This window comes from Teleopsis dalmanni, chromosome 1 (genome assembly GCF_002237135.1).
Source record: "Teleopsis dalmanni isolate 2A chromosome 1, ASM223713v2, whole genome shotgun sequence".
NCBI classification, from domain to species: Eukaryota; Metazoa; Arthropoda; class Insecta; order Diptera; family Diopsidae; genus Teleopsis; species Teleopsis dalmanni.
The window spans coordinates 44,038,332-44,049,474 of NC_051846.1; the positions used below are offsets into that span (position 1 = coordinate 44,038,332).

Sequence of the window (11,143 nt, forward strand, 5' to 3'; positions counted from 1 at the left end):
AATAAAAATTTGTTTAAACGAACTGTTCTTCAAGTTATATTTTAGAAATTGTTTTAAAATTTAACAAGCAGTAGATGAAAAACTTTATAGATTGCAATAATTTATAAGGCTGAAATTATATTTATAGCTTTTTTATTAGTAACCAAATGATCAAATCATAGATAGTTTAGCACCTTCTCTTTTCAAAAAAAAAAAATTAAAGCATTTTATAGCTCACACTACTTCACATCACAAACTATAGAATGAAACTATAGAATCCAGTAACATGAGGTATTCATAAGGAATGATAAATATCGAAAAATTGTTGAAAGATGCAGCTGATAGTACGGCCTATCTTATCCTTTGTTTCACAGACTAGTCTTAATCACAATGTTATTTTGTAAATGTTCAAGAAAACAGTAAATTGCACCATTGAATTCTATTTTTTTGTATAAAATACTTCATCACGGTAGATTGTTGTTGTGATAACCTGCCGAGATCTATAGAACAGATAATATGAAAGATATTACAAATACGTGTGCATGCGTTAAGATGTGGGTTGGTGATGGTAGTGTTAGAGGGTATTGTTTGGAAGCAACAATGGAATAGGTGTAGATGGGCTTTTAATCAAAGTCAATCTAGGTCAAGGTGGAAGACCCTAAGCACTTCAATGTGGCACAGGCAAAGCAAATTTTGTATTAAGTTGTTTCCTTAAAGTGTTTGGGATCAAGAAATGGTCCGTGTAGTAACTATAAATCATATTAGTAAGTAAAAAATAGTGTATATCAAATTGCAGTGTTTAAGATATAGTGTCTGTTCAGACAAAATACAATAAAAACAATTTCAAACGATTGAAACTAATGTTATTAGTCCACCTTGTTATAGCCCGTATTCTGAACATGGCTTGTTTTCGAGTTGAAACTTGGATCATAAGACTGTAGTATGAGATGAGAATGGGAAGTTGATGCCGAATGTAGTTGAGGTCCAGACAAAAGAATTTTTTGTCACTTTAACGTTGTAGAGCCATAAATGAATAGAGCTTGAGTTTGGGGACATAAAAACATATGGGTGACGGCATAATGAGAACAGCTGCAGTAAAGAGGGTACACATTGAGAATGGACATATTTATAAGACAAATATAATTATTAAATATCTGACTATATCCTTATCGAATAGTACTTGCATCACTGGGGAGATGACTTTCAAACAATACTTTGACATCAAAATTGTGGCGAGTGACTTTTCGATGTAAATCTGACCACAGTTGGAAAGCTCTTACGGACTCTAATCGAATTTTATTCTGCCATATAAAATAAGTATAAGACTTAGTTAAGTTTGAAGTGAGGGTGATGCACTGTAGGTACTTGATGTTGTTGTTGTAGTCCGTAGTGATCTACTTGCGTTGTCCCTTTTGGGAATGTTGAATGACTGTTAGTCGTCGAACTTGACGAGTGAGTCTAGAACGTAGACTCTGCTGTTCTTGGACTTTTGTACTTGATCGTCAATAATTTGGGACTTCATTACTTTTGGAAACCATTAGACTCTTAAACTAAATGGAAGTAAAAAATTAAACTCCAAATAATTCAGTCCTGAAAACATAAAAAATTTTAGAGTGTTGTGCACACTTTTAAAAATGTAAGGCAAATCCATATTGATTTGATTTTACCATTATAATGCTTATTAAACTACTTTATATATAATATATTTAAATAGATTTCCTAAGTAAATTTTTATTATTCCATATTCACTTTTAGCGTCCACATAAAGCAACAGCAGATGAGATGACCAAATTCCATTCAGATGAATATGTACGTTTTTTACGATCCATACGACCTGATAATATGTCCGAGTACAACAAGCAAATGCAGCGTTTTAATGTAGGTGAAGATTGTCCAGTATTTGATGGACTCTACGAATTCTGTCAGCTTTCGGCTGGTGGATCTGTAGCAGCAGCTGTAAAACTAAATAAACAAGCATCAGAAATTTGTATAAACTGGGGTGGTGGACTGCATCATGCAAAAAAATCCGAAGCTTCCGGTTTTTGCTATGTTAATGATATTGTATTGGGCATATTGGAACTTTTAAAATACCATCAACGTGTTCTCTATATAGATATAGATGTACATCATGGCGATGGAGTGGAGGAAGCATTTTACACCACTGATCGTGTTATGACAGTCAGTTTTCACAAATATGGGGAATATTTTCCAGGTACCGGTGATTTGCGCGATATAGGCGCAGGCAAGGGCAAATATTATGCTGTAAACATTCCCTTACGCGATGGTATGGACGATGATGCCTACGAGTCTATATTTGTGCCGATTATATCAAAAGTTATGGAAACATTCCAACCTGCTGCGGTTGTGTTGCAATGTGGCGCTGACTCCTTGACTGGCGATCGACTGGGTTGCTTTAATTTAACTGTTAAAGGACATGGCAAATGTGTAGAATTTGTCAAGAAATACAATTTACCGTTCCTAATGGTCGGTGGTGGTGGTTATACCATACGTAATGTATCACGCTGTTGGACTTATGAGACTTCCGTGGCTTTAGGTGTTGAAATAGCAAATGAATTGCCTTATAATGATTATTTCGAATATTTTGGCCCCGATTTCAAATTGCATATCAGCCCTAGTAACATGTCCAATCAAAACACTTCAGAATATTTAGAAAAAATCAAAAATAGGTAAACATTTCTTCAATTTTAATGTTAATGATTAAATTCCATATTTTGTATATATATAGACTATTTGAAAACCTACGTATGCTTCCACATGCACCAGGCGTACAAATGCAAGCTATACCCGAGGATGCTATTAATGATGAATCAGAAGATGAGGATAAAGTTGATAAAGATGAGAGACTACCGCAAAGTGACAAAGACAAACGCATTGTTCCCGATAATGAGTACTCAGATTCGGAAGATGAAGGTGAAGGCGGCAGACGCGATAATCGTTCCTATAAAGGGCAAAGAAAACGCCCACGTCTTGAAAAAGATAATAAGAATTCTACTGATAATTCTGAAATTAAAGATGAAAAAGAGAAAAGTAAGTTAAAATATAAATGATTACTTATTTGCAATTTATAATAATAATTACTTTTATTTTTTTTTCTGTATTAGTGGACACAAATGACACTGAGGATGCAGTTAAAAACGATGAAGCGAAAAAGGATAATATGTGACGTGGTGGACGCAATTGGTTATAGAAGCCAATAAAACGTTTAACCAAATTTTAACTTAGTATCAGTTAGTAATTCTATTTTTCGTTGTCTTCGTCAAGTATATAATTTAGTTTATAAGTTAATGAAGGTACATATGAAACAGATATATTGCAGATCTTGTGCGCAAATTTAACTCAAAATAGTTTCCGTTTGTAACATACATGTTATTTGATTATAATTAATCAATTAAGCAATTTAAGTTCACCTACTGTGAATTGCAATGTAAATGAAAGATTTGAAAATAGATTTTGATGTCCTTTAAATCATATAATATTCTCTAAATATATTATTTTGTAAACACACTTCATCATATATATGTAATAAACCTAAAAAATAAATTTTATTTTAAGCATTTACATCAATAGTTTTATACAAATTTCTGGATCCATATTTTTATATATTCATAAGTAATAGTACTTAAATTAATTATAAATTAAACTTTGCAATTTTTACAAAACGGATAAAGGATATTTATTATTCATAGTTTTAAAAATTTAGAAAAATTTATGATGACAAGAAATTGAAATATACCACGAATAGTTTACAAAAAAAATTTAGTTACGCCTCTATCAGAACTTCCATACGTTACAAACCTATAGTTGTGTCAATTAATTACTATTAACTATATTTTTTTTCGAACAATGAAATAAAATGAAATTTATAATTGTATTTCTATTCAAGAAAAATCCTTCCTTGAACAAGAATCTACAACTAATAACTTTATTATTAAGACATAAATGTGGGCTTAAAAGTTTATGTTTTCGACCGATCAAAGTTTACAATTTAAAAATTTATAAAAAATTCTAATATGCGAGGGTTTCTCGTTATTTTTCTGCTATATAACGGGTATGTTTCAAAGATTTTTTGATTCACCTCAGATTATAATATTTTAATAAGTAATAACATGAACATATTTCAACATATTCAGTTTATGTCTAATATAAAGAACATCCAATTTAACAAATGGCTATTTTTAGTAAACATCCAATTAAATATTCATTTATTTAAATTTAATAAAAACAATTAACCAAAAGTCAAAATGAACGTCCAATTAAACCAATGTCTAATTTAACAATCCAATATCAAATTCAATGAATTTTGATGTCCAATTTAACGAATGTTCAGGTTTAAGTAACAGAACACTAAATTTGATCACTATCCATTTTAACGAATATCAATTTGAAGGAATATTCAATTTAACGAAAGTTTGTTTTTATTGCTAGTCCAATAAAACGAATATCTACTTCAACGATGCTGGCATCTAATATAACGAGTGTTTAACTTAACAAATGTTCAAGTTAAAGAATCTTAAATTTAACGATAAACCAATTGAACGAACGCATGTCAAATTAAAGGAATATTCAATTTAACGAAAGTTTATTTTTAATGCAAGTCAATTTTAACGAATGCCTAGCCTAATAAGACGAAAATCCAATTTAATAAATGTCCTAGGTAACAAATATTCAATTTATCAAATGTTAAATTATCAAATGTGTAATTTGATGTAATTCCAACAATGTAATTCATTGTTGTTGTTGTTGTAGTCCGCAGGTATTTTGGTCGGAAGTTGATCGTCAACCTTGACTCGTGCTTCCGGGACGTATATCCGGTTGTTTTTGGAATCAACAATACTAGGATTGTTGTTGGAGCCAACAATACTAGGATTGTTGTTGGAACCAATAATACTAGGATTGTTGTTGAAATCAACAATACTAGGTTTGTTGTTGGAACCAACAATACTAGGATTGTTGTTGGAACCAACAATACTAGGATTGTTGTTGGAACCAACAATACTAGGATTGTTGTTGGAACCAACAATACTAGGATTGTTGTTGGAACCAACAATATTAAGATTGTTGTTGGAACCAACAATACTAGGATTGTTGTTGGAACCAACAATACTAGGGATGTGTTGGAACCAACAATACTAGATTGTTGTTGGAACCAACAATATTAAGAGATTGTTGTGAACCAACAATTACTAGGAATGTTGGTTGGAACCAACAATTACTAGGATTTGTTGTGGAACCCAAACCAATTACTAGGATTGTTGTTGGAAAACCAACGAATACTAGGATTGTTGTTGGAACCAAACAATACTAGGATTGTTGTTTGAACCAACATACTAGGATTTGTGGAACAACAATACTAGGATTGTTGTTGGAACCAACAATACTAGGATTGTTGTTGGAACCAACAAACTAGGATTGTTGTTGGAAGCAACAATACTAGGATTGTTGTTGGAATCAACAATAGTAGGGTACCAATCAACGATACTAGGGTATTCGTCGAAACCCTAATCGTGGTAACTCAGATATTAAATAATCACAGTCTAAAAGGTGAAAAGTCTCTAGTCTATATAGTAAGTTTCAAAATTTTAAAGGTCTATAGCATATTTTTTATCTGTATATTCAATTTTGAATGTTAATGATCGTATAAAAAAAAGAAACTGTGATAATATAAGTATATATCTACACAAATCTTGTATAAACTTAAGCACATGTTAACACATATCAAGATATATTATGTGCAGTTATGTAGCCAGGGGGTAGGGGTTTAATTAACTGCATTAACTGCACTGAAATGGATTGAAGAATTACACTTACATATATGTATATTTATTATTAATGCATTATATAACTGCTTGATGTAAACAGTTTTTTTTTTTGGTATTACTGAAATAATGTGAAAATTAGGATCAGGAAAAAAATTTCAGTTTACGGGTGTAATTATTAAGCGTTTGTCGCAAAGTATCCAAGTGCGGCTCATCATCTCGGTGTATTCTCATTGTTTGCAGCAAAGATGTTTTTCAGGTATATGGAATTAGTACTACATTGTGGGAGCAATATTTTATATACCCAACCGATGACATATTTGTTATTTATAAAAAAGAAAAAAAGATATCAAAAAATAATTACATTGGACTATAATGATAGATATAGCCTTCTTCTTCTTTGTTCCATTAACTCCCAGTGGAGCATAGGGCCTCAAAATATAGTGATTGCATTCAATTTATTGTTAAAATATTACCGACCAGCTTTCTTACCGACTTAACAGAGTTGTCATTTTGCAAAATTAGGTACTTAGCCAAGTTTATAGAATTGTCAGGTTGATACAACTTTACCTAAGTTTTGCAGAATGACAACTCTGTTAAGTCGGTATAAGAAACGGTTTCCGGTAACTGAATTATAACAATAATTTGAATGCAATCAACTATATTTAAGGCCCTATGCTCCACTGGGAGTTAATGGAACAAAGAAGTAAGACTATATCTATCATTATGTCCAATGTAATTATTTTTTGATGTCTTTTTTTTCTTTTTATAAATACAAATATGGTCATCGGTTGGGTATATAAATATTGCTCCCACAATGTAGTACTAATTCCGCCATACTGGGGAAAACATCTTTGTCAAATTTATGAAAATACGCCGAGATGATGAACCGCACTTGGATACCTTGCGATAATTGCTTAATAATTACACCCGTAAACTGAAATTTTTTTCCTGATCCTGATTTTCACATTATTTCAGTAATACCAAAAAAAAAACTGTTTACATCAAGCAGTTATATAATGCATTAATAATAAATATACATATATGTAAGTGTAATTCTTCAATCCATTTCAGTGCAGTTAATGCAGTTAATTAAACCCCTACCCCCTGGCTACATAACTGCACATAATATATCTTGATATGTGTTAACATGTGCTTAAGTTTATACAAGATTTGTGTGATATTATACTTATATTACACCAGGTTTCTTTTTTATACGCATCATTAACATTCAAAATTTGAAATATAACAGATAAAAAAAAATATCGTATAGACCTTTAAAATTTTGAAACTTACTATATAGACTAGAGACTTTTCACCTTTTAGACTGTGATTATTTAATATCTGAGTTACCACGATTAGGATTTCAACGAATACCCTAGTATCGTTGGTTCCAACAACAATCCTAGTATCGTTGGTTCCAACAACAATCCTAGTATTGTTGGTTCCAACAACAATCCTAGTATTGTTGGTTCCAACAACAATCCTAGTATTGTTGGTTCCAACAACAATCCTAGTATTGTTGGTTCCAACAACAAATCCTTAGTATTGTTGGTTCCAAACAACAATCTAGTATTGTGTCCAACAAACAATCCTAGTATTGTTTGGTTCCAGACAACAATTCCTAGTATGTTGTTCAACAAACAATCCTAGTATTGTTGGTTCCAAACATCCTAGTATTGTTGGTTCCAACAACAATCTTAATTATTGTTTGGTTCCAACAACAAATCCTAGTATTGTTGGGGTTCAACAACCAATCCTAGTATTGTTCGGTTCCAACAACAATTCCTAGTATTGTTGGTTTCCAACAACATCCTAGTATTGTTGGTTCCAACAAACAATCTTTAGTATTGTTGGTTCCAACAACAATCCTAGTATTGTTGGTTCCAACAACAATCCTAGTTATTGTTGTTCCAACAACAATCCCTAGTATTTGTTGGTTCCAACAACAAACCTAGATATTGTTGATTCAAACAACAATCCTAGTTATTATGCGTTCCAACAACAATCCTAGTATTTGTTGGCTCCTAACAACAATCCTAGTATTGTTGATTCCAAAAACACCGGATATTACCGTTACCCGGAAGCACGAGTCAAGGTTGACGATCACTCCGACCAAAAATACCTGCGGACTACAACAAAACCAACAATGAATTACATTGTTGGAATTACATCAAAATTACACATTTGATAATTAACATTTGAATAAATATTGAATATTTTTACTGACATATTAAATTTGGATTTTCGTCTTATTAGGCCATCGTTAAAAAAATTGACTTGCATTAAAAATAAACTTTCGTTAAATTGAATATTCCTTTAATTTGACATGCGTTCGTTCAATTGGTTTATCGTTAAATTTAAGATAATTTAACTTGAACATTTGTTAAGTTAAACATTCGTTAAATTAGATACCAACATCGTTGAAGTAGGTATTCGTTTCATTGGACTAGCGTTAAAAACAAACTTTCGTTAAATTGAATATTCCTTCAAATTGATATTCGTTAAATTGCATACTCTTTAGTATTCTTTAACTTACACCTGAACATTCGTTAAATTGGACATCGAAATTCGTTGAATTTGATATTGAATTGTTAAATTAGACATTGGTTTAATTGGACGTTCGTTTAATTTATGTTGAATTGTGTATTTATTCATTATGACTTTGGGTAAATTGTTTTTATTAAATTTAAATAAATGAATATTTAATTGGATGTTTACTAAAATTAGCCATTTGTTAAATTGGATGTTCTTTATATTAGACATAAACTGAATATGTTGAAATATGTTCATGTTATTACTTATTAAAATATAATCTGAGGTGGATCAAAAAAACTTTGAAACACAGACGTTATATAGCAGAAAAATATCGAAAAAGCCTCGCATATTAGAATTTTTTATAAATTTTTAAATTGTAAACTATGATTAGTCGAAAACATAAAGTTTTAAGCCCGCATTTATGTCTTAATAATAAAGTTATTAGTTGTAGATTCTTGTTGAAGGAAGGATCTTTCTTGAATAGAAATACAATTATACATTTCATTCTATTTAATGGTTCGAAAAAAAATATAGTTAATAGTAATTAATTGACACAGCCATAGGTTTGTAACGTGTCGAAGTTCCTGATAGAGGCGTAACTAAATTTTTTTGTAAACTATTCGTGGTATATTTCAATTTCTTGTCATCATAAATGTTTCTAAATTTTTAAAACTATAAATAATAAATATCCTTTATCCGTTTTGTAAAAATTGCAAAGTTTAATTTATAATTAATTTAAGTACTATTACTTATGAATATATAAAAATATGGATCCAGAAATTTGTATAAAACTATTGATGTAAATGCTTAAAATAAAATTTATTTTTTAGGTTTATTACATATATATGATGAAGTGAGTTTACAAAATAATATATTTAGAGAATATTATATGATTTAAAGGACATCAAAATCTATTTTCAAATCTTTCATTTACATTGCAATTCACAGTAGGTGAACTTAAATTGCTTAATTGATTAATTATAATCAAATAACATGTATGTTACAAACGGAAACTATTTTGAGTTAAATTTGCGCACAAGATCTGCAGTATATCTGTTTCATATGTACCTTCATTAACTTATAAACTAAATTATATACTTGACGAAGACAACGAAAAATAGAATTACTAACTGATACTAAGTTAAAATTTGGTTAAACGTTTTATTGGCTTCTATAACCAATTGCGTCCACCACGTCACATATTATCCTTTTTCGCTTCATCGTTTTTAACTGCATCCTCAGTGTCATTTGTGTCCACTAATACAGAAAAAAAATAAAAATAATTATTATTATAAATTGCAAATAAGTAATAATTAGAATTTTAACTTACTTTTCTCTTTTTCATCTTTAATTTCAGAATTATCAGTAGAATTCTTATTATCTTTTTCAAGACGTGGGCGTTTTCTTTGCCCTTTATAGGAACGATTATCGCGTCTGCCGCCTTCACCTTCATCTTCCGAATCTGAGTACTCATTATCGGGAACAATGCGTTTGTCTTTGTCACTTTGCGGTAGTCTCTCATCTTTATCAACTTTATCCTCATCTTCTGATTCATCATTAATAGCATCCTCGGGTATAGCTTGCATTTGTACGCCTGGTGCATGTGGAAGCATACGTAGGTTTTCAAATAGTCTATATATATACAAAATATGGAATTTAATCATTAACATTAAAATTGAAGAAATGTTTACCTATTTTTGATTTTTTCTAAATATTCTGAAGTGTTTTGATTGGACATGTTACTAGGGCTGATATGCAATTTGAAATCGGGGCCAAAATATTCGAAATAATCATTATAAGGCAATTCATTTGCTATTTCAACACCTAAAGCCACGGAAGTCTCATAAGTCCAACAGCGTGATACATTACGTATGGTATAACCACCACCACCGACCATTAGGAACGGTAAATTGTATTTCTTGACAAATTCTACACATTTGCCATGTCCTTTAACAGTTAAATTAAAGCAACCCAGTCGATCGCCAGTCAAGGAGTCAGCGCCACATTGCAACACAACCGCAGCAGGTTGGAATGTTTCCATAACTTTTGATATAATCGGCACAAATATAGACTCGTAGGCATCATCGTCCATACCATCGCGTAAGGGAATGTTTACAGCATAATATTTGCCCTTGCCTGCGCCTATATCGCGCAAATCACCGGTACCTGGAAAATATTCCCCATATTTGTGAAAACTGACTGTCATAACACGATCAGTGGTGTAAAATGCTTCCTCCACTCCATCGCCATGATGTACATCTATATCTATATAGAGAACACGTTGATGGTATTTTAAAAGTTCCAATATGCCCAATACAATATCATTAACATAGCAAAAACCGGAAGCTTCGGATTTTTTTGCATGATGCAGTCCACCACCCCAGTTTATACAAATTTCTGATGCTTGTTTATTTAGTTTTACAGCTGCTGCTACAGATCCACCAGCCGAAAGCTGACAGAATTCGTAGAGTCCATCAAATACTGGACAATCTTCACCTACATTAAAACGCTGCATTTGCTTGTTGTACTCGGACATATTATCAGGTCGTATGGATCGTAAAAAACGTACATATTCATCTGAATGGAATTTGGTCATCTCATCTGCTGTTGCTTTATGTGGACGCTAAAAGTGAATATGGAATAATAAAAATTTACTTAGGAAATCTATTTAAATATATTATATATAAAGTAGTTTAATAAGCATTATAATGGTAAAATCAAATCAATATGGATTTGCCTTACATTTTTAAAAGTGTGCACAACACTCTAAAATTTTTTATGTTTTCAGGACTGAATTATTTGGAGTTTAATTTTTTACTTCCATTTAGTTTAAGAGTCTAATTGGTTTC

The 11,143-nt window shown here is 31.1% G+C and overlaps 2 protein-coding genes across 2 annotated transcripts in view; one reads left to right on the forward strand and one right to left on the reverse strand.

Moving 5' to 3' along the window:
• LOC119680370 (histone deacetylase HDAC1-like) overlaps nt 1–3,653 on the forward strand; it is a 6,120-nt gene extending 2,467 nt beyond the window's left edge. The window contains exons 2-4 of the mRNA XM_038093152.1: nt 1,735–2,666; nt 2,726–3,027; nt 3,102–3,653. Coding sequence (XP_037949080.1) covers nt 1,735–2,666; nt 2,726–3,027; nt 3,102–3,163 — 1,296 coding nt within the window. The 3' untranslated portion in view covers nt 3,164–3,653. The remainder of the gene's footprint in view (nt 1–1,734; nt 2,667–2,725; nt 3,028–3,101) is intronic.
• Nucleotides 3,654–8,991: 5,338 nt separating this feature from the next.
• On the reverse strand, nt 8,992–10,914 carry LOC119668589 (histone deacetylase HDAC1-like). The gene is made up of 3 exons (XM_038078150.1): nt 9,986–10,914; nt 9,625–9,926; nt 8,992–9,551 (listed from the first exon to the last, which is right to left on the reverse strand). Exons 1-3 carry the CDS (start codon nt 10,888–10,890, stop codon nt 9,490–9,492), a joined length of 1,269 nt encoding a protein of 422 aa, XP_037934078.1. The 5' UTR covers nt 10,891–10,914; the 3' UTR covers nt 8,992–9,489.
• Between the last annotated feature and the right edge of the window lie 229 nt (nt 10,915–11,143).